We start from the raw sequence: 23,982 nt of genomic DNA on the forward strand, positions 1-23,982 counted from the left end.
AAGTTGTTGAAAGACAGGTGAGGTATGAGCAGCGGCAACTTGAAATTAGCGGAGGTTGAGGCCTGGTGGATAACGAGAAGAGAGGATATACTGAAGGGCAAGTTCCCATCTCCGGAGTTCTGGCAGGTTGGTGTTAGTGGTAAGTATCCAGATAACCCGGACGGTGTAACATTGTGTCAAGATGTGCTGGCCGTGCACCAAGGCATTTTTTTGGGAGGGGGGAATGTGTGAAACAAGTTACATAACCAATCCTTTGAAAAAGTCAATCTGTAAATAATATTAAATTCTTGTATGTCGAGTGCTCTGCAGCTTGTATGTATTTGATAAAGGACATCTTGATGCACTGTATGAGCTGCACTTCCAAAGTATTTACTTGCCAGGCCGGCATTGGGGCATGTAGCCCTTCATCAGTGGCATACACGGTGCACATCTGTATCAAATGATACGTCAGTTGAATATAAAATGTTTAAGATAGTTAAAAATTATGTAGACCTGGGCATTACACAGAGATGCACATAATTTTGAATCACTATAAAGATTTTATACTTGCATGACACACCATTTGATGTACACATGCACAGAATACGCCACTGCTGGGCTATGCGCTGAAATACCGGCCTGCCAAGTACCATATTTACTCAAATCTAAGGCGCACTTGAATCTAAGCCGCACCTGAAAAATAAGACTGTAAATGAAGGAAAAAAAATTTTGCTGAATCTAAGTCGCACCTGAAATTTGAGACTCTAAATTAAAGGGGAGAGAGAAGTTTTAGACCGCACCTCCAAATCGAAACAAAGTTGGTCCATTGTAACATGAGAGACAATTTAGGTTGAATGGATGAAGATACAGCTACAGTAGTTTGGTTCGAGTCTTAAGCTTAGCAGTTAAGCTTTACCAGGTAGCCATTGCTATGCGTCGCTATGCGTCGCCGTCCGTATTTATACAGATACTCTTCCTTTTTCACATGCTTCGTCTGGTTTGAATCGATTGCTTATTTTGCTTTGATCTGTTAAGTGCCATTCTCTTTGTTATAGGTGTATTACTGTACTGTGTCATGCATTGTTTGTCGCATTCTGATAACGGGTGTTTATGACCTGTCGCCACTCGCGGCATGGCTTGCTTTTGTGCGTGCTACCACCACTTACAATTAAAAAAAAGAGAGGAATTGTCTCATTAGTGAAACAATGGCAAGAGACTGCTATTTGTTGTTACTTACACTGCTGCTTTCTTTGATAATGATCAACAAGAACCAAATAATAGACTGCGTATGATAGAAGATGATTACTATAATAGTAGAGTTTTATTCATGTATTTTGATAATGTTATACCTTGACGCTGTCTGTCCAGCTGTGGCTGGTGAATGACATAGAATTGGTAATGATGATAATAATAATAATAATAATAATAATAATGAACTGCCAAATCCTCGCAGACTATTTCAACAAACTTCTCAACTGCGAAAGACCTACAGAGGATATTCACTACGAGACGTCTACACCAAATCCTGACGCTAAACCGCCAACCATCAATGAAATAGTAGAAATTATCAAGACACTGAAAAACAATAGAGCCCCAGGAGAAGATAGAATTATTGCAGAACTATGGAAACTAAATGATGAAAGATTAACAGGAAAAATTCACAAAATCATATTAAACATTTGGGAAACAGAACAGATCCGTTCTGAATGGAAATGCGCACTCATCCATCCACTCCACAAAAAAGGGGACAAAACTGAACCAAATAATTACAGGGGTATCTCACTTGTACCAGTCACATATAAAATCATATCAAAAGTTCTCATGAATAGATTAGAAGAACAAGCTGACCCACAAATAGGAGAATACCAGGCTGGTTTTCGCAAGGGACGATCATGCATAGAGCAGATCTGGAATCTGAAAATGATTCTCCAGATGAGAAACACCCGAAACACAGTGGTTACTTTTGTAGATTTTAAAAAGGCCTACGACTCAATAGACAGAGTAGCGCTCTGTAAGATGCTGGAAGAATTCAGCATTGACAGATAGACGAGAGCAATCATTCGGGAAACATTAACTGACACAGTCTCCAAGGTTAAATTTAGTGGGGATATCTCAGAACCATTTGAAATCCAAACTGGAGTGCGACAGGGTGACGGACTTTCACCATTACTCTTTAATATCATTCTTGAAAAATTTATCAGGACATGGGAAAAAGAAGTCAAAGGAATCCAAATTGGCATTAGAAAAGACAATAGATTCAATGTGAAGTGTTTAGCTTTTGCGGATGAACTTGCAATCCTCACAAATAATAGAAAAGAAGCCACTAACGCCATAGAGAAGTTACACGAAATTGCGCAAAGAACTGGCCTGCAAATCTCACATGAGAAAACCCAGTACATAGAAAGAGTGCCACAAGACAAATTGCCTATTGTGACAACCCATGGGAAAATTGTACAAGTACCACATTTTAAGTACCTGGGAGAAATCATCCAGTCATCAGGGATCAACCTAAAGGCCAATGAGGAAAGAATAAAAAAACTACAGAAAGCATATAAACTCACGTGGAACTATTATAACAAAAAGTCCATATTCATTAACGCAAAATTGAGGCACAACAACACTGTCGTACTTCCGGAGGCACTGTATGCATCTGAAACAACACAAATAGGTGGGCAAACTAAAATCAAAGAAATAGAGAAACAAGAAAGGAAAATTTTCAGGAAAATTTTTGGCCTGATACAAGAGCAAGGAATCTGGAAGAAGAGACCAGCATCAGAATTATATAAATACACAGACAAGAGTACGGATACAATAAGGAAAAGAAGAATGCAGTTCTACGGACATATCCACAGGATGAATGAAAACAGAATTTCAAAGTGAATTCTTAAAGTCATCAACTCAGGCAGGGGAAAAACAAAATGGATAAAAGAAGTTGAAGAGGACCTCAGACAAGCACACATAACAGTAAACAATGCAGAAAATAGAACTGAATTCAGGAACATCATCAAAAAACATAAATTTGACACCACAACACAGAAGAGACCAGGATGCAAATGGACAGCAGAGCGAAAGAAACAACACAGTGAACACATGAAGAAAATTTGGGCTCAGAAAAAACGTAAACAATCATCATAAAGGAATTCAAGTTCAAATGCGCTCTTAAATGGGAATAATCGAAAATAATAATAAATAATAATAATAATAATGAACGAGAGTTTAGCGAAAATTTTTCTCTGTTTGAAAATCTTTGCAGAAGCCTCTTTAGTACATTACATTCTGCACAGAAATTAGTCATCTTAGATTTAAAAATCTAGTCAATTGCTGTGCTTCATTTCTGTCTGTATCACTATTCAGCATAAGAATAATACGAATATAAACTTGACATGATATGTCTCTTCTTCCGTGTTTGCTGTTGTCTCACTCTAGTTTTACAGTTTATTGGGCAGACAGGATTTAAATGAGATAGCAGCAAACATGAAAGAATTCATGGCATAATGTTTAAATTTGTATTATTCTTATGGTGAAGAGAATACTGCATGTGATTCACGATTCATAAAAGTTCCTATTAGCAACCATCTCTTGTCACAGGTAGGAAAAAATTCAGAACGTAGAGCTGGCCATAGTGACATACATCCCAAACAGTCTTGCCAGTCGGATTTTCATAGTAGATTTTTAGTGATGACTTCAAATGCAGAGCATGTTGTTGTTGTCTTCAGTCCATAGACTAGTTTGATGCAGCTCTCCACGCTTTTCTATCCTGTGCAATGCAAAGTTGCAGTACATAAAATAAGAATGAAAATAACTTAGAAATTAAATGCTGAAATTTAAAACAAAATTTTATTAGGTTTGTAATACATCTTATATGAAATGTTGAAAATATCAGTCCTGATTCTGAATCACTATAACTCGATTCTTTGTTGCTTATTTCTTCATACAGAGCATCGTCCTCCGTACCATGTAGTGCATTGGATATTGAACATTTTTTAAATGCTTGTTGCGCAGTGTGATTTGGAACACACTTCCATACATCATAAATCCATTGGTACACTTGTGACAGATTTGCGCATTTTACACGCCCTGTTGGTGTCAGTTGTCTGTTGCTTTTCGAAAGCCAGTCTGTGTACATTCGTTTTAGCTTGTCCTTAAATGATTTATTCAAACAGAGGTCAAGTGATTGCAGAATTAATGTCGTCCTGCCTGGAATTACTGCCCAAGTCCATTTTGCTTTTCTGTAAATTTCGTTTTACTGCAGGTGTTGTATGGCCTGCGTACGCATGTAATACCAACAGGCTGCATAAACCAAGCATTGCGCCAGGACGACGAATCCACACACGCCTAATTCATTCCTGCACCAAGTCCTCTGCAAACCACCCAGTTTCGTTTTTGCTCATACATTTACAGTTTTTGGAAACACTTCCGATTTCGGTAAAGTCTTTTGCTTGAAAATTATGAATGGGGATAATTTCTGTCCATCTGCTGTGCAAGCAAGCATGACAGACATCCGCTGTTTATCACCCCCCGGTGTAAGAACACTTATGTCTTTCTTTCCTTTGGCATCAACATATAATTTGACAGCATTTAAAAATATACAGGAGTCTGGTCAGCTTTTCCTATCTGACCAAGAAGGTATTGCTTTTCTGTGCGCTGCCTAGTTATGAAGCACTGAAATTCCACAAGTTTTTCTTCATAATTTTTCGGCAGCTTCTGTGCAACTGGAGTTCACCTCCAAAGTGGAAAACCCCAGTGGTTCCTAAACGGATCAATCCAGCTGTGACTAGCCTTAAAATTTTTGATTTTTTGCTCTCTAGCAATTTCATGTGGCTTAATTTTTAAAATTTTGGCGTTCACAGGCAGGGATTTCTGATGCTGTTCCTTAACAAATTCATTTAAAAAATCGCTTCTAGCGCATGATATTGGCCACACTTTGGCCCACTAAATGCTGTCCTGCTTCTTGAACATTCAAATAATTTGTCCCTCTGCAGTCGCCATCACCTGACGTTGCTCTCATCAATCCCGTATTGCAGATCTGTAGCACGATTAGAACTTTGTTCCGCAAAAGAAATAACTCCCCTCTTGAATTTGGCATTGTAATGAAAGCACACTTCATTATGGTTCACTAACACCAACAAGCACTTCCACAAAGCAGTAGGTGCCGCTACGTGAAATCATAATGAGCCGCAGTGTATCAACTCGTGCAACAATCCTAAAGCCTTGTGCATTGTCAGTATTTTTGTGTAAAGAAATTTATTTTTGTTGCTACGAATATTTGAAAGGCTACTACATTCGAAGATGAATAATACGGAATTTCTATTTACTTCGTTGGGTAATGTATGAAAATGCAGTGGTCGAAACTCGGGGCGAAGAAAAAAGCTCATATTCCAACTACCTTTTTTTTTATGCAGAGGTTTTGGCACCAGTATTTATCTTTGGCCTGCAAAGCATGCCTGTGGCTACATATATTCGATGGCAGAAGGTAGTTGTGGCGGCACCTACCAACATTTTTCAGAACTTTCGCTTACTTTGCACTCGATTCTAAGTCACAAGCTGTTTTTTGGATTACAAAAATCGGAAAAAAGGGCAGCTTAGATTCGAGTAAATACGGTAAGTACTTTCAAAGGGTGCTCATAGTATACTGCAAGAATGCATTATCTAATAAAAATTCTTGACACAGCACCACCAGTGGGTCAGTGTTGGAGAGACATACTCAACATTAAGAACAGATTATGATGGTCTAATATGCTTTTGTTCTCACTGTGTGTGTATGTGTGTGTGTGTGTGTGTGTTCGTGTGTGTGTGTGTGTGTGTGTGTGTGTGTGTGTGTGTGTGTTTGTGTTTGCTTTTGTTGACACATGCTACATGTGAAAGAAAATTGAACTTACATGGAATATATCATTTTCTGTTTTATTTATTGATGTATTCAACATTTGTAGAAAATGGAAAATGAAGAAAAGGTCCTTCATGAGAAAAACAGTAACACTACTGTTAATTCACTCAGTGGTACTGATGAGAATGAGAGTAAAAATCTCCATGGGCAGAACTTCGAAAGTCAGAATGTTGTTCTTCCAGTGTTCAAGCCACCTCATCTCCGTTCAAAGGTAGGTTTTTGCTTCTGTTTGTATCAAAAAAGAAAAGGAGATACTTAGAAATGTCCGTAATAGGAATTTCATAGTACAACTTTCTGAAATAAAAATTGACATAGAGATAGAAGTAGAGTGCCTTCATACCATTTGCTGATAAAGGAACATTAGCTCCTTCACAGGATCAGTTTGAGTTAAAGCTACCCTAGAAATCATAAGTTAATAACCTCAGACTTCAGCATCATGCTAATGGAAGGTCCTTGATAGTATATAAATAATGAAAGGAGTAAATTTATCAACTCAACCATATAGTTGGGGCACTGAGTCATTGAGAGGCACATAAACATTTCATCCTTCAGGGCTAAAAGAATACATGAATATCTGCAAGACCACATTATGCAAGCAGTGCAGCCAGACTACAACCTAAAGTTTGTATTCAAATAGCATCTAGGCGTAATTTGCAATAACTCATGTGGTGTACTAAATAAGACTGACTCATGGCTGCCTTTCTAGCTCCATTGCTGTGAGCAGCTAAGCCCACAAGTCATGACACTTGTGCCTCTGCTTGTGTTAGTCATTCACCACTAACAGTACCTCCATTTGGACATTTTCGACCAGTTCTATGTCAACAGATTTCGTCTTATAGCTTTGTCACATGAAAGTGCCACATCTGCATTGGGAAGTGGGAGTTAGGTATCTATGCTAAAAACCTTGTCAAGATCCTAATAGATAGACAGTATCCTGCCCAGTTAACCTAAAACTAATTTCTTGCACTGTTTCACACTGAGACAGCAATAAACCCATTACCACTGAGACTCAGTCTCTGCCCAGTAATCCCCATATTGTCCATCGTCACACACCTATAAACTCTAGATCACATTTATCTCAGTGGTCTGACCAGATCTGTGACTTTGATTATGTCCTGAGATTGGGAAGTTGAACCCAGCATCCTACCCTTTTCCCTGAAAATACTATTCTGTTGTCCATTTGATTTATACAAACTGTAGTTCACCCCATTGCTGTCCATACTCCCAATTCTGCCCCCTTATAGATCGTCCACAGGTGCAAGATCTGTTCCATACACCCATTCATCAGATCTTACTGCACTCCAATTACTGACATTTCCTATTCTATTAAAGATAGGACCATGTGTGTCGTATATTACCCGGCACAGCAAACTGGTTATCTGACCAGGGCAGCATCAGCATTGTGTAACCTAACATTGAAAAACAGGGAGAGGAGGCAGTATGTAACAGTGTACACTCTGGTATCCTAACAGATGGAGTGCAGCTGCACACTTCACACCTATACTCTGTTCACCAAAACGAGACACAGGCTGTAAACACATAAAGGCACATGACCACAGTATTGCCATCAAGGGGTAAACAATACAGGGTGGACTCGTGCTGAGTGTGGCAGTGCCTGTTGCGATTATAAGTCATTAGTGTGTGATTGGAAAATCTAATTGGAAAGTTCATCACATTTGAAAGACTTTTTGATTATTAGTGTAAGTATCAGTGTTAACGATCGCATTCAGCATTCATTGCTTCTGTGCCCACCCAATGGCTAATATTTTTTCTCCCATTAGTATCGTGTATGAATAAACTCATAATGTCAACCTCCATGGGCACAGCAAGCTAGATTGACAGATCAGTTTTGACTCCACCCATGAAGCAAACAAAGAAGAAATCATTAAGTTCTGCAGCGAAGCTCATGGTTTTTAATGCATATAAAATGGAGTAGTTGTCTCCAGAGCAGTCAGTGACTGATATTGTTATGAAAGCAGCTGCAGGTGTAGGATGTTCTTCACTGTATCGTGTGAAAGTGAGTACAAGTCTACACACTATTCGAAGTCTCGCAAGAAAAAAAAATCATGAAAGGACCTTCCATAAAGTATTGATGACTGTGATAGAAATGCATATTGAGGAAAGTACATGATTTCTTTTGCTGTTACTAATTGCAAACCATAGACAAAGTGCTTGCTGCTGTGAACGAAGATCCAGATCTGGGAAATTTTTGGAGAAATAATGAATTTTTAGTGTGTTCAGCATGGACGCAGTAGCATGCTAATAGGGAGGGATGACATCATTTTATGGAGGCAGTGTTATGTATGAACCATTAAATTATTGAGAGATGAATGAAGACGCATTCACAATTTGGACAAGATGTGGTTGAATGCAGAACATGCCCAAAGTAACGTCTGGGTAGATAACACCATAAGATCTTCTAAATAAGTGTTTGTCTTGATTATCAACAGGAAACAAGGACTGCCAAGGTAAGGTGAATGCCTGATTATCACACACGTTGGGAGAAAAGCAGGTTTTGTCAAAGGCTGTTTGTGGATCTTCAAATCCAAGAAGAGGGGAGATTATCATGATACGTGTGCTGATACTTTTAAAAAGTGATTGAAAGATATTCTTCCTTGCCTTCAAGAAAACACAGCTGTTGTTCTTATGCAGGAAAAACTGTTGTTTGAATTTCTCCATACCACTGCGAATTAAACGGTGTCGGGTTAGTTTGAGCCAGAATCAAAGACTATGTTACAGCAAAAATCAGTACATACAAAATGTCTGAAATTAAAGAACTATCAGAACAAGCAGTAAGAACAGTGACTGCAGAAGAGTGGAACAAATGTGTTCTCTGTGTGGTGGAAAAAAGTTGAAACTCAGATGTGAAAATTAGACTGCTCATAGAGGAGATAGGTGTGTGTTGTTATAAACCTCATTGAAAATAGTTAAGAGTTCAACAGAATGAAATTAGTGTTAGCATTCCTTTAACATTATTGTAAATGGTATTTTATTAAAATTGCATGTGTTTGAATCTGCTGTGCCATCTATCAGTTTTGTGTGCTTTCTTTCTTTACATTGTAGCCAAAGTTCACAATAAAGGGTTTCTCGTGAGCAACACACACTTTGCTGTGATGCCAGCCCAGAAGCCAACTGCACAGTGTGCATGAAGGATTTTTGAAACCCCCTTGTTTCACTGGTATGGGTGGTAGTCAGTCACGTGAAAATGTTTGTTTCCTCCCAGCTCTCAGTGAATAGACTATGTACAGCAGTACCCTACAGAACATAGCCAATAAATGTAGGCAAGCACTTGTGTTTGGTGAAACCCTTAAGATGATATCACTTTGACAGAATTTATTCACAGAATTATATGTATGAACCCTCATTTTGTCTAATTAAACCACTGTCCTGCAGTGAACACATAGTGTGTAGTGGGGCAACCACTCTGTTGTAGAAATAATTCAAAAGCCAAGATCACTTAAATACTGTTTACTGGATAACTGGTTTCAACACACTAAAGGTGCCATCATCGGATCTGAATGTAGATTATCATTTATAAACCATTTGGATATAATGATACATGAGGCAGGCCAACTGATATAAAATCATTGTCACAAAAAATAAAAACAACTGCTCTCATGGTCATTCTTTTCCATAAGATATGTAAAACTGAAGTCACAAGAACTAAATGGTGACCGAAACGTGGAATAGCTTTAGAGACGAGCTATATTACTGCAAATGTCGTAGCCGAATGACTGGTGCAAAATTAACTGGTTATAAAACTGAAAAAGACCATATACACAGTGTTCAGAAATAGAGATAAATCTGGACATACCGATTCAAGAGGTGGAAGAAACATGGTTGGAAGAAGTAAAATCCACTACACTTTTAGATATTACTGTGGACAGTGAGCTCAAATGAACCAACATTATAAATCTCTCTCTAACAAACTCAGCTATGTATAAAGGGTGAGTCACTAACTATTGCCACCTAGAATAACTCCGAAAGTGTCATTGGAGCTGTAAAGTTTGTGGGACAATCTCCGTGGGGTCGCGTCAGAGGCGTGAAGGTCAACTTTGCTTTTTTTAATGGGATGCTATAGTTTGGTACTTATTTTCTGACAGCGGCTATCGAGACGAATCCAGTGACGTGTAACAGTAAGGTCTTTGAGGGTCAACAGAGGTTGCGAGCCGGCCGGAGTGGCCGAGCGGTTCTAGGCGTATTTGGTACATGACCACTACTCAACTAACAACAGTCGGCATCACACTGTGCCAACTAGTTACACTTCAAAAATGAAATGTGTTCATTACTGTTAATTAATAAAAACATCAATGAAGATACATAAAAAACTTCTGTAATAATTTGCATAGGCAAAATATGATTTCAGTTTTGAAATAGTGTGATCAAACAGAATTGTTTTATTTACATCACAATACCTTTTGTTCAATTTTTATTTTGGTATTTTTATAATGATTTTTGTTTTGTATGTTTTTAGCCCTTCCAATCCCTTTCAGTCTGGTACGATCAGTGGTTTGTGAGAGACTGTCACTGTTATTTGATGCACTTAACTATATTTATAATTAGTCATCAACATAACTTAAATTTACATGATATTTAATTTGATTTATAACACACACCATAATTCTGATGTAAGGATTGTTTGACACTATGGGAATGACTTAACAAGTCACTAGAATAAATGAAGTGACCTGTGGTGAAGGAGGGCCATGGCACTTAGGCAGTTGTGGTGATAGTCTTGAAGAGATAGAGTTCTCTGCCTCTTTGAATAGTGTGGAGAGATATCGACAAATTTCAGCAGATGCCTTGACAGCCACATGTATTTGTGTGTTTCCAAGACGGCATTTTGTTCTTTTTGCCTGGGGTAAAGGTGCAACAATGAATCACTGTGGCACCAAGATACTTCAATATATTAATTTAATATTATTGTTTATGTACAGAACAATAATAACCAACTTTATTTCAAGTTGTCATTCATTATTTATGAAGTTACTAACGCCTCAGCCATCATATGAAGCCATGGACTTGCAATCCTTGATAACAAATGACTACAAGATAAGTATATCCACAAGAGTTTTGGATCTGAGAATTACATTACTAGTGGGGGTCCTTAAAAATAAACTGTAATTAGATCTCAGTACCTTGAATGAAAGCCCACTAGAATTAATAAGTTTAGGGTAAGATACTGGGCACTTCAAACCTCATCAACATTCAGTCTGTTCAGTGATGCCCAGTGTTGACCTGATGCCCATGTCAGAGCATGTTTTCTGGGTTTGAAGTCCAGTTCTGTATAACATAAGCTATGAAGTTCTACCAAAGTTAGTATTCCATTATTGCTCATAACATGACTGAAATTGCTGTCAAGTAATACATTTATCCACATTATCAAGGCATTTATACTGTGTACACTTGGTTGGTTTTCTGTGGGTTGAATACTTCATTTCCACTCATCTCAGCTTAGTATCCTATCTGCCCTAATTTGTGCACCGCAGACCAGCTCACCTTTAACATTTTGCCTTGCATGTTGAGTCACCTTTTCTGCCTGTACTGTTAGTGCTTTCTTCTTTTCATCACCAATAATTCTGTTTACAGCAAGCTTCTACTGTCTGGAAGCAGCACACACTACTTTAAATCGATCATATCTGTACCTAGTAACAGGACGAAGTTGGTTTCCGCTATTGCCAGGTATACAAATTCCTTTTTTACCAAATGCACTGCAGTTGTTTCAGCTTCCTGTGTAGATACAACAGTTATAAACTTGAGCACCCCATTTATGAATATGATGTACACCACAGCATGACTGTCTTGAAAAGCTGCATCGACTTCTAGGAACTGAACAAGTAGTTAGCGCTTCTTCTCCTGCCCGACTTGTATTCTCTTTACCTAGGTCTCAGCTGTTCCATCTCCTTGGCTGCCCCCGTTCCATTGCTTTGCCTTTGCTCTTTCTCTTCCATTCATTTTCCACTCTGCTCCTCACCTGTCCTGATATTGTGTTCCCCGTTCTTGCAGTCTCCCCAATCCTCCCCCCCCCCCCCCCCCCGCTCTCTCTCTCTCTCTCTCTCTCTCTCTCTCTCTCTCTCTCTCTCTCTCTCTCTCTCTCTCTGTCTGCCTGTCTGTCTGTCTCCCTCTCCCTACAGTTGTCTCGCCTCTCCTGATTTTCAGTATCTTAAAACATCATGTCAGTACCACACATTATTCCCTCCCCTCTCCTTTCCTTACACCTCTCTGCTCAGATGCAGAGAGATTAAAAGTTTTCAGTTATTGGTACTATGCCATTCTTGAAGTATCTTGAGGTTGAATGTTTCAGTCTGTCACACAGCTGGCACATTTTTTGTAAGAAGGCCAAAACAGCAGATCATAATATTCGGCAGGAATGACACGGGACCATTACTCGAGACCGAATCCACAATACAAATTTGCAAATTTGTAACTGATGGATATGTATTCCCTGTGTGCTCTAATTTATTGCTTGTGATTTATTTCAGTATAGTGGGTAATTGTTATTGCTATACATCATAAGCTCTGTGGTTGAATATATGTCAAGTGAATTTATAAAGGGAATATAATTGCTTTTCATGGTCAACTGTTTGTGTCTGTGTTATTTGAAGCATGTGATTTTCTTTCAGAAACCTCTTAAGCATATAGAAATAAAAGAAGTAATTGTTAATCGTCTTAACGAAGATAAAAAGGAACCACAGGTTGTTAGTGAAGACAATACTTGCATGAATACAATCCCTCGGACTGAAAACCAGGGTGAAGATAATATACAAGAAGAGAAACTGCATCCGCAAAAGAGAGCTGATGATTTGAATGAAGGAGCTGACATGCAGCTTCCTCCTGTTCCAGCATCATCTGTGCAGTTCATAAGTGCCTGGAATACAGTTAAAAGGAGGCCAGGACAAAGATTTCATTATTTGAAGGTATGTTTCATGCAGGCTGATTTTTAGTGTTTGGCAGCATATAATTGAAGATTCTAATCTGTAGTGGAAACTGTAGTGGAGGGGGAGTTGACTTGGACATATGGTAGGAATGAAAGAATAAATTTATATTCAAGGTGTATCATTTATGGTGATAAGATTATGAACAAGATAAACACCAAATTCACTTAATTTTAGGTGTTGTATGCATTATGGGTCTTCTTTTTCTCTTTCTTTTTCATATCTATAACTCTTTGTACCCAGGAGTCAGTTGAACCAATCAATACTGGACATCGACTTTGCCTGTGAAGTAATGATGATAATAAGTAGAGATGATAAGAGTACAAACAGAAAGAGAACAGGACACTGATGTTTGTTTTTTATTTGTATTATTTTTTTGATTGTGTGGAGACCTAATTGTAACGGCCCACAGTACAAAGGTTTACTTTTTTGTTCATGTTTGACTATATTTACAAACTGAACTGACTTGATGCCTCCATTCTGAAACCTCACTCAGTTATTTTATTTCCATTTCATCTTAAATTAGTTATCACTTTTGATGATTTACACAGAGGCGGCTGCGGTGGCCTTGCAGTTCTAGGCGCTTCAGTCCGGAACCGCAAGACTGCTATGGTCGCAGGTTCGAATCCTGCCTCAGGCATGGATGTGTGTGATGTCCTTAGGTTAGTTAGGTTTAAGTAGTTCTAGGGAACTGATGACCTCTGATGTTAAGTCCCATAGTGCTCAGAGCCATTTGAACTATTTGATTTACACAGAGAACTCCATAAATAACTATGCTCAGCACATTGTCTCACAGGGGACCACTAACTGAAAATTAGTTTCCATCAAAGTTATTGTTACATCATGACACTCACAATTACTTTCTCTGAGACTGTTAATTCAGAGGCTTCATCTGATAACTCGCACCTGAAACCTGTAGCTGTTGTGGAACTCAGCACATAGTTGCCACTGGATCTGTCACACCACCCTGTGACTCAGACTGTGCATTTTGGAGTTTCCTCTATCAGAATCAATAATAATAATAATAATAATAATGTATCATGGATTTGGTGATGAATTTGTGTCAACTCGCTTTTTTCTTTTATATACAAGGCGTACACCTTTGCTTCCACCGTTTCTTTTTTCCCCAACATATGAGGCTTTAATGAAACAAATTGGTTACACATTTATCATTCAAAGTATTTTCCATCATTGGCCACTACTTTCTCCCATCTTTCTGGCAGTGTACAAATCCTGCGTTGAAAAAACTGTTCATCTTTTGAAGCGATCCACGAATCGATCTGATTCGTGACTTCTTCATGAGATCGGAAATGTTGGTCAGCCAGGCCATGCACCATTGATCTAAACAGGTGATAGTCAGAGGGAGCAATGTCTGGAGAATATGGCAGGTGGGGTAGGACTTCCCATTTTAACATTTCCAAGTAAATTTTACCTCTTTTGCAGCATGGGGTCGAGCGTTGTTGTGCTGCAAAATCACTGTATCTTGCCTCTCGCTGTATTGCGGTCATTTGTCTTTTAATGCTATGCTCAAACGCATTAATTGTGTTCGATAACGAGCACCTGTGATTGTTTCATTGGTTTTAACACTTCATATACGCGACGCCGAGCTGATCCCATCAAATGCAAAGCGTGATCTTGGAGCTGTGAATATTCGGTTTGGCCGTCAACGTGGAATCATGGCTGAGATATCCCCATGATTTTTTGCATTTAGGGTTATCATAATGAACCCATTTTTCGTCCCCGCTCACAATACAATGCAGAAATCCCTTCCCTTTTTGCCTCTGAAGCAACTGTTCACACAAACACACACACACACACACACACACACACACACACACACACACACACACCGTTCAACATCTCTTGGTTTCAGCTCATACGGTGCCTCTGAAGCAACTGTACACACACACACACACACACACACACACACACACACACACACACACACACCGTTCAACATCTCTTGGTTTCAGCTCATACGGGACCCAAGTTCCTTCTTTCTGAATCATGATCATAGCCTTGAGATGTTTTGAAATGGCTTGCCGTGTCACTCCCACTAATTGTGCCAATTCTTCTTGAGTTTGACGCCAGTCTTCACTCAGCAGTGTCTCCAACTCTGCATCTTCAAAAACATTCTCTCTTCCATCACTATGCCAGTCAACGACATTAAAATCACCGTTCTTGAAGTGTTGAAACCACTCGCAACACATTCTTTCACTAATAGCGTCCTTACCATACATACTTGAGAGCATTCGCTGAGACTCAGCTGCTGTTTTCTTCATATTGAAACAAAACAGTAACACCTCCCACAAATGACGAGAATTAGGCTTGTAAACTGACATTTTCAATCAAGAACAACTTTTGTAGACACAAATCGACTAATGTTTGAATGAGGTTATATTAACAGAGATCCAAGCTAACTGCCTGATGTCTGCGATCTGTTTCTTTCGACTGCTACTTACCGTTGGCGCCACCTATCGGCAAACGGCGGAAGCAAAGTTGTACACCTTGTACAAAAGAACCTTAGGGTTTGTGCCCTTGCATTCTAATCTATAGTGTAGCCTGAGGCCCAGGTTAGGTTGAAGGGTAACAGGTTGGTTGAGAGGTGCCAGAATGGTATCGAAAGCTTCAGTTAACCCGAACCCAACATTGTAAGTACAAGATGTGCTGTAGACATTGTATATTTTTAAACACTTGGACTTTGTGTGATTAAAGTGTGAATGTTACTACATTGTAATCACACTGTGTTTATATTTACTCCCTTTCAAAGATGTTTTCCAGCCCCCGGTAAATTTGAATTAGAAATATCAAATTGAGCATTCATAACAGATTGTTTATTAGAAAATGAAGGTTAGTGGCCCACAGGAAGGGGACTACCGAACAGAAAGAAGTGATTAATAGAAACATTTGCTGTGTGATGATAACCAATGCATTATTAAAATTGTAATAAAATATAGTTCCACGAAGTTCATCAGTCATCATTATGCATGCTATGATAACATATCAGTCACTCGAACAGTGAGAGAGTAGTTAAGTGACATAGCAAAACACCCCTTCCAAGTATGAGGAGTATCAGATTGCAAGAGAGTAAACTGAAATCTCAGTACTATGTGAACTAAGAAACTGCATCAAAATAAAAGATGAATGTGGAGTGAAACATGAGAAGTTAATTTTAAAAAGTAATCAGGAGAAGGGGACTATCAAGCAAATAAGAAGAGGAAAAGATAAACAAAACAAAAAATATTGAACAGGGACAAATGTAGTTTAATATTTACCACTGTAACACAATTGTCCTGAGGTCAAATTACACCTTAAAGGAAAGCATTTCAGGCATTAATTTCACCACTAAAACCAAAAAATTAGCTGTATAACAAAACAAATGTATACTAAATAGGCATGACATAAAAGCAAAGAGTTTGGTTTTTTAGGCTGTGGAGTAGGTAGTGGGATGCTATGCAGTATAACATCATTCAGTGCTTCACCATTAGCATTTTGTGTTGTTTTTTTGGTAAAATATTCTCTCTCCCTCTCCCTGTCGTGTGTGTGTGTGTGTGTGTGTGTGTGTGTGTGTGTGTGTACGCAACAAGATGTCATGCTCTGATGACATTTGTGAATTGTCTCACAGCAAATTCCTGGTGACAAAATACCCAGTATTTTCCGTGAGTCAATGGAGAGCAATATGTTGAGCGAGATAATAACAACACTGGTAGAAGATTTTCTTCAACACAAAGCTGCTGTGTACCCTTACCTTAAAGGGCTGTCAGAAGTGAAAAGATTTGGAGCTCTGACAATGTTCCTATCAAAGAGTGATAAATCAGGTATGTATACATACATTTTTCACCGATAATCCCAAAACTCCATATGGGATGGCTTTCATTGTAACAAAACATGTAATTTACCATTAAGGTCCTGTTGAGGTGATGTAATAGTGTGCTTGAGAATTTTTCAGTAGTTAATATGTCATCTAAAATTAATGTACTCTGTTACAAGTGACTGAATAGGAAGCATTAGAATGCCACTTAGCTTGAGGTATTTCTAGTGAGCTGTAAATTTTTTTTATCTTCACAGCCCCTCTTATCGATTTTTCTTTCTTTTTCTTCCTTTATTTTATAGGTTTCCATATTCTAGGAGATAATACTTTCTGACAGATCACATTAACCCATCAGAAAAAGTAGTGAATATTTGTTGAAAATGATATCTTTGTGTGGCTGTTTGACTGCATTACAATTATTGCAAATTCATGTCATATTAGAAACATATTAGACTGTGGGAGCATCCAACTGTTGCTATATTGTTGGAATACGGTACTCTCAGACCTGACTAATGGTATTGTCGTGTAAAGTTTCTACTAACAACTACTACACGGCATTTTTGAGAGGTGGCATTAGTTTTGTTTTACTGTTTGGTATTGTTGAAGTAGTGGAAGCTCAGAAAGTGGCAAAGTAGTTTGTTTGTAGTTCTTACTCAACAACAGTACCTTGAATTGCTTAGTATAAATTTTTTCAACCTTTGGAAAAGACCATATACAGTTGTTTGGCACAATTTTGTCATAGCCAAGTGTCCATTAATGATGATTTTCTTGGAGATCAACCAAGATTCAAAATCTGTAATTATGTTTTAAGTTTCTGGGCCTAATTTTCAATGATGTGCTGAGTTTATTGCCACAACTGAAGCATCTAAGTGCGTGCTATCTCAAAACACTCAGTGTTTTAAAGTTATTAGTGAAAGAACATGGGGTGCAGACAAAATGTAGGGGAATTAGGATCAGCCCCAACTGGGTGGTGGGTGTGAGGAGGAGCCTGGGGCTGCGAGGTGGAGGGATAGCAGGGTAGGGGGATGAGGGACAGTAAAGCGCTGCTTGTGATAGCGTACAAGGTGGAGAGAGGGTTGGACAGCTGGGTGCAGTTGGGAGGTTAGATGGAAGGTGGGGGAGCTTAGCAGAAAAGGAGAGAGGTAAAAAGACTGTGGGTGCATTGGTGGACTAGAGGACTGTGTAGTGCTGGAATGGGAATAGGGAAGGGGCTAGAGAGTAAGGACAAAGACTAATGAAGGTTGAGACCAGGAGGCTTACAGGAACGTAGGATATATCGCAGGGAGAGTTCACAGGGAGAGTTCGCACCCGTGCAGTTCAGAAAAGCTGGTGTTGGTGGGAAAGATGCAGATGGCACAAGCTGTGAAGCTGTCATTGAAATGAAGAACATAGTGTTGGCTGGCGTGCTCAGCAATTGTGTGGTCCAGTTGTGTATTGGCTACAGTTTGTCGGTGGCCATTCATGCGACAGACAGCTTGTTGGTTGTCATGCCCACATAGAGTGCAGCACAATGGTTGCATGACAAAAATGTTGGCCAAAAGCTCATTTTCTGACACACTGTTTACTGCCTATCTGCAACTCAGCATCTCCGCTGCATAGTGAGTAGTAACTGTCCTTTTCATAATATTGTTATATCTTACATTTCTGTTACATTCATTTCTACTGTTTTTTTGGACTTTAAAACTTGACCACATTTACTCAGTAAATCTGAGTCATAATTTGTTCACATATATGTTTTTTAACTGCTTGTTTTTGTCACAGTAGAATAAATACTAATTTTAAAACAGTGAACCATATATTATTAATATTATTATTATTATTATTATTATGTTTTTAATTATTTCCACTGCAAAAAAATAATTTCTCGGCTTGTGAATTAGACTGTTATATGTTAATTATTCTTTCACTTGACTTTACGTTCTTGCTTCATACGGTACGTCAGAAAACAGGTATCGAGTGATTCACAAAGTTACACAACAGCCCACCAATGATTATGCATCTATAATTTTCTATCAGACCAACAGTGACAAGTATTCTATATTATTCTTCACCCTACAGTGGAGGGACTGTTCATAAATAGACCATGAGCAACAAGGCCATTTGGGATTCACTCGAAACAGAAGCTAGTAACTTCGTGTATAACTGTTTTATTGTTCTTAACTGAGGTTGGAGTCATCAGTAGCTCTAGTTGGTCAGGGGGTATATTATTGAAACTACCTTAATGATTAAAACTGAAAGCCCGACTGAGACTCAAAACTGCTATCCATGTAGCTGTGTGAAGTGGACTCCTGATCAATTAAGCTTATCCTGACACCTCTCCACCCTATGATGCAAAGCAAGAAATCTGCAGGCTACATTATTGCAGAACTGTCTGAGTCTCTTGATTCAGATCCCACTCGGCTCTGTACCAATAGTCTCCTATCAGTCCTGTTGATAACACTAAATATGGTGAGTCCACCTTTGTCTTACAAACACAAGTGGCTATCTTTACCACTTCAGATAACTACTGGAAATCAGAGATAATCTCTTCTGATTCAAAGCAAGTCACATAATTAGTTGTGACACTAGCCACAACGTGTTTTTAAAAATTCAAGGAAATAAAGCTACAGATGAAGCACCTAAGGATGTCTTCATGGAAAATACTGTGACACAAGGTGCCATCAGCCTTCATGCAGTCATTTTTGTTTTGAGACTCAGCATCAGGGGGAGAAAGGGTGGCTCACAGTAAGGAACTACGTGTGGTCTGTGGAGGTAATGATCGAGCTGTGACAATCATTGTCCTGCTCACTGAGTCAAGTGAAGTAAAGTTAATGTACCTCAGGGTAGGGCATAACTCTCCATCCTCCAGTGGAAACGCCACCAGTGTGTGTGTACTGCCTACGATTTGCACTTCTGTCACATTTTAACTGTATGTGCTTTGTATTGTTACAAGGGCAAATGTTTGTTCACCAGCTGACCTATCTGCATTTTCTTTTTCCTAGTAATAATATGAATGTGGCTTCTGCTTTAAGGTTCTGTGTTAAGTCTGTCCATATGCGTAAACTGTCAGGGAGAAAAATATAATATGTTTTGACTGTAACTGACCCATCATCCCCTCCTCTCCCCACCCACCTCTCCAACCCAAACATTTATACTAAATCTTTTTATTATTCTTGTGATACAGTTGTGGCTTATGTGCTTTCAAACTTTTCTTTTTGTGAAGCTAATATAATTGCAAAAAAATGGGATTATATTATATTACATTCTTTATACTCACACATAGAGTGCCTTATGGCAAGTGACGGCAAGTTGTCACACCTGTGACTGATAACTTACTTAATGATAGCACCTATTATGATTATAAAATTGGCAGTTAATTCATCTGCACAACAGAGAACTTAATTGTTCTTACTGAAAAATTCATAACTTAAGATTGCCTTGTTCATATATTCTGGTCATATGTGTATATGTTTGGCGCTCCCCTCATTTGCAGTTATCCCATGTACCTTGAAGACAAATTATCTAACTACAAGAAAATTAATCTTCTAAGTAATTCCTTTGAAAGGAAATTAGATGTTGCTCTTTCTTTTTTTTTTTTTTAATGAAAAAAAAGTATCACGTGAGAAATAAATTTGGGCTTCCATCATAATTTCCATTTTCTGACAAGAATTTTTATTTTTGTGTCCAAGTTAAAATTGTTCACTTGATTTAACTTCCGTGATTGCAAACTCTTAGGTGTCTTTATTTTATATTAATTTCACTAAATAAGGGACATATGTTGGAAAATAAACTATATTACATACTTGCAGAATGTTTGAAAGTTTTCCTATTGTCTGCACAAGGAAATAGTATTACCGGCAAATCCATTTCTCCAGAATGAGATGCTTCAAAAATATTTGTAGTCGTTCAACTATGGAATCCCTTGCTGTTTGTCTGTGGGTTGGGTTAAATACAAATATGTTTCAGAAAATCATCTGAAAATGTCTTCCCAGTTACTACAGTACAGTAGTAAGTGTGAAATAGAGGGTTATTTTAATCCAACCAATGCAGCAAAATTCAGACTATTTTATTTAACTTTGATCACTGCCACACATTTAGTAATGTTAACACTATGCCGTCGCACGTGGTGTTGCGCGCGAAATAGCAGTCAACGGCCGGCGATACCACAGTGTTGTCATGCGCAAAATGGTGGTCAGCAGCCAGTGACACCACAGTGGTGTCGTGAGCATAGCATCATGCAGTGGCCAGCATCAGCACTTTAGTATCTTTCTCATTCTGTTGGTGTTTTGTTTAGGTAACAATAAGTTACACATGTCAACAAGTTTTCTGTTTTTATAAGTACATGTGCCCTTTCATCATGGCAGATGAAAGAGACAATATGATTATTTACGATGAATGTGCGGACGTCTTGTCTGACGTTCCAGATGACTTGGCCGGTTAGGAAGAAGACATTAGATATCAAAAAAATAAAAGTGAATCAGAACCATTGGAAGATAGTGAAATAAGTTCAAGAAGAATTCGGCGAATGCTAAGGTTGCCAACTGATTCGGATGAAACGGACAAAGAAGACAGTGCACAGTGGTCAGAGTTTGATTTATCGATGACCAATAATACATTTGAAGGATCTCCGGGTCCAAACATATTCCCAAAGATACACAGAGCGTTGAGGCTATTGTAGAATTATATATTTGGAATGATCTATTTGAGTATAGTAGCAACAAAACCATTAAGTACTACAGTTGAAATTGCAATAGAAGGAAACTGGATAAAAAAATGCCAAATATGTCAACATTACGGGACCCAAACTTAGAAAATGGTTTGGGCTTGCTGTCCTTATGGGAATTTGTAAAAAAAGCAAGGATCGATGATTATTGGTCAACGGATCCGTTGGTAGACACACCGATATTTCGCAAAATGATGTCCCACAGCCGATTCAGACAAATATTATCATTTTTATATTTTTCTGACACAATAATAAATCAGATAATGCCAACCAGCTCTTCAAAGTGCAGTTCATAATTAATTATTTTTCCAAAAAGTTTAAAGAAACTTTTAATCTAAGTCAAAACACCTCAATTGGTGAAGGAACGATACCATGGCATGGACGGTTAAATTTTAAAGTGTACAATCTGTCAAAAATTACGAAATATGGCATACTCATTTGAATGCTGTGTGATTCGATTACATGATACATTTCCTCATTCCAAGATATATTCTGGTGCTGGACAGCCTTTAGCAAAAATAGTGATGGAACTATTGACACCTTATTATGGAAAGTGGCATCACCTCTACATGCATAATTATTATAATGGTGTAGAACTTGTAGAGAAGTTACTTGGAAAGAAAATTCAAGTTTGTGGAATGATACGGCAAAACAGAAGGTTTCCGGAAAAATTAAAGCACGCAAAAGCCAATGTGTTCGAAGCTTATCAACGGAAAGGTGAAGTACTCGCACAGGTATGGAGAACTCCGAAAACTAAAACGATATGAATGATCTCTACAATACATAATGCTGCTTTGACACTCAAAAAAAAAACAAAGAAAAACTAATTACACAATTTAAAAAAAACACCTGAAAGTGATTAGACTACAGCAAATACATGAAAGGAGCGGATTGGGCAAACCAAAATTTGATTTATTACCCTATACACAGAAGCTAATAAAATGGTCAAAAAAGGTTTGTATGTACCTCTTTAATTGCACATTATTTAACGCATTCCGTACATGCCAATATTTCAATACAGAACACAAGAGTCTCAAATTTCATAATTTTTTATTGAAAGTGTCTGATAAGCGGATAAAAGACCATGTTCCTGCTTCTGAGGAAAACTTGGAGGTTGCCACTACATCGCTAACGTCTCATCATGATCTGGCTGACAGACTTTCTGGTCACATAAAGCAACACCATCTAATACTTATTTCCGAAACGAATAAACAAAAAAGAACAACAAGCCATGTATGTTCCAAAAACAAAAAAGAACAACAACAAACATAATGTGAAAGTCTTGTGGAGTTGTGTTACATCTTGGAGACTATTTGCTGCATTCACAAGAAAGAGAAATACTAAGTACCAAAGACAATGCAAATAAACAAATTTATGGGGAAAAACAAATTTTGTGTTTATTTACATATGTATATCGGCAAAATTTCATAAAACTAGAGGAACAGGGTTGAGAAATTATGAGGATTGACGATGAGTTTAGTAAAACTTAACAACTTGTAATCCGAATTTGTGCTGCCGGCGCCAAGCAAATAAATTTGTACGAAATGTGTGGACAGCAAAGTGTTAATATTGAAACTTGTGAATGCCTTACATTTAAGATTTTGTAATCAGAATGTGAAGTGTGTCTTGAGTTATGACAAACAGTTTTTAATAGTGTCTTATTCTGACAGGATTGGAGAAACTGCTGGTCTCGTGTGAGACAAATAAGGAATGCACTGCAGAAGAAGCAGCTAACCTCAGAAACAAATATGAACTGTGAAATATTTAGCTTTTAGAATGAGATGTCAGAGAGAGAGAGAGAGAGAGAGAGAGAGAGAGAGACATGTGAATAATGGTGTTTCAGAAACATGTAAATAATTTTGTATGCTATGTGTTTCTTTGTATTTGTGAAGTAAATAACTTTGTTACATAATGTATTTTTCATCACAAGAATTTTCTCCATCATTTAGTTTAATGCTGACAGAAAATTGTGAAACTTTATGACTAAAATCTCAGCACTTTGTTTTTTTTTTTTTTTAATTTATTGTGAGAAAGGGAAGCAATTTAAATTTTAATCAGAACACTTGGATTATTTGGTTGGTACTCTGTAGCACAGCAAATGTGTTAACATTAATCTTACTGAATCCTTCCACATTGCATCACATGTCACAAAGTGGTCATGGAACTGAAAAGGGATTTCAAGGTACATCCACTCTTGATGACAAAATTGATATTTATATGAGGTCTAATACACTTCCAGAAAGTAAAGAAAGTTGAGAAACTAGGATGCCCATCTGAATAGTTCAGAAATATTTCCTGCTATTTAGCTGGTGCCTTGTATGGTGCAGTGCTTATGACATGTCAACCAAATTTCACAGAAGGAAAAAAAAACCAGAAGCACTGTGTATATACTATTACTGCTAACAACATTGGATGAGTTTCAGAATATCTTTGACTCCATTTTCATTATAATGGACTGCATTACATTACTTATAATATGATTTTAGGATGCCACACACAACATTTCATATGTTCACATTGATGCCATTTACCATTTATCCCCATAGCTTGTTCATTTTTGGTAATGTTTTTGACACCTGTTTCCAAAACCTGATGAATCATTCCTAATAACTGAAAAACCAGTCAGTGAAATTGTGAATTCATGATTGTATCTGCAGTTAAGTATGAACAT

The 23,982-nt window shown here is 38.0% G+C and overlaps 1 protein-coding gene across 3 annotated transcripts in view; it reads left to right on the forward strand.

The window, feature by feature from the left end:
• LOC124605438 (RNA polymerase II-associated protein 3) overlaps positions 1-23,223 on the forward strand; it is a 103,432-nt gene extending 80,209 nt beyond the window's left edge. For all 3 annotated transcript variants that reach the window (XM_047137110.1, XM_047137109.1, XM_047137111.1), the window contains 4 exons: positions 5,910-6,074; positions 12,487-12,780; positions 16,424-16,616; positions 22,982-23,223. In XM_047137110.1, the coding sequence (XP_046993066.1) occupies positions 5,910-6,074; positions 12,487-12,780; positions 16,424-16,616; positions 22,982-23,070 (741 nt within the window). In that variant the 3' untranslated portion in view covers positions 23,071-23,223. The remainder of the gene's footprint in view (positions 1-5,909; positions 6,075-12,486; positions 12,781-16,423; positions 16,617-22,981) is intronic.
• Positions 23,224-23,982: the final 759 nt, after the last annotated feature.

This window comes from Schistocerca americana, chromosome 3, assembly GCF_021461395.2.
Source record: "Schistocerca americana isolate TAMUIC-IGC-003095 chromosome 3, iqSchAmer2.1, whole genome shotgun sequence".
NCBI classification, from domain to species: domain Eukaryota; kingdom Metazoa; phylum Arthropoda; class Insecta; order Orthoptera; family Acrididae; genus Schistocerca; species Schistocerca americana.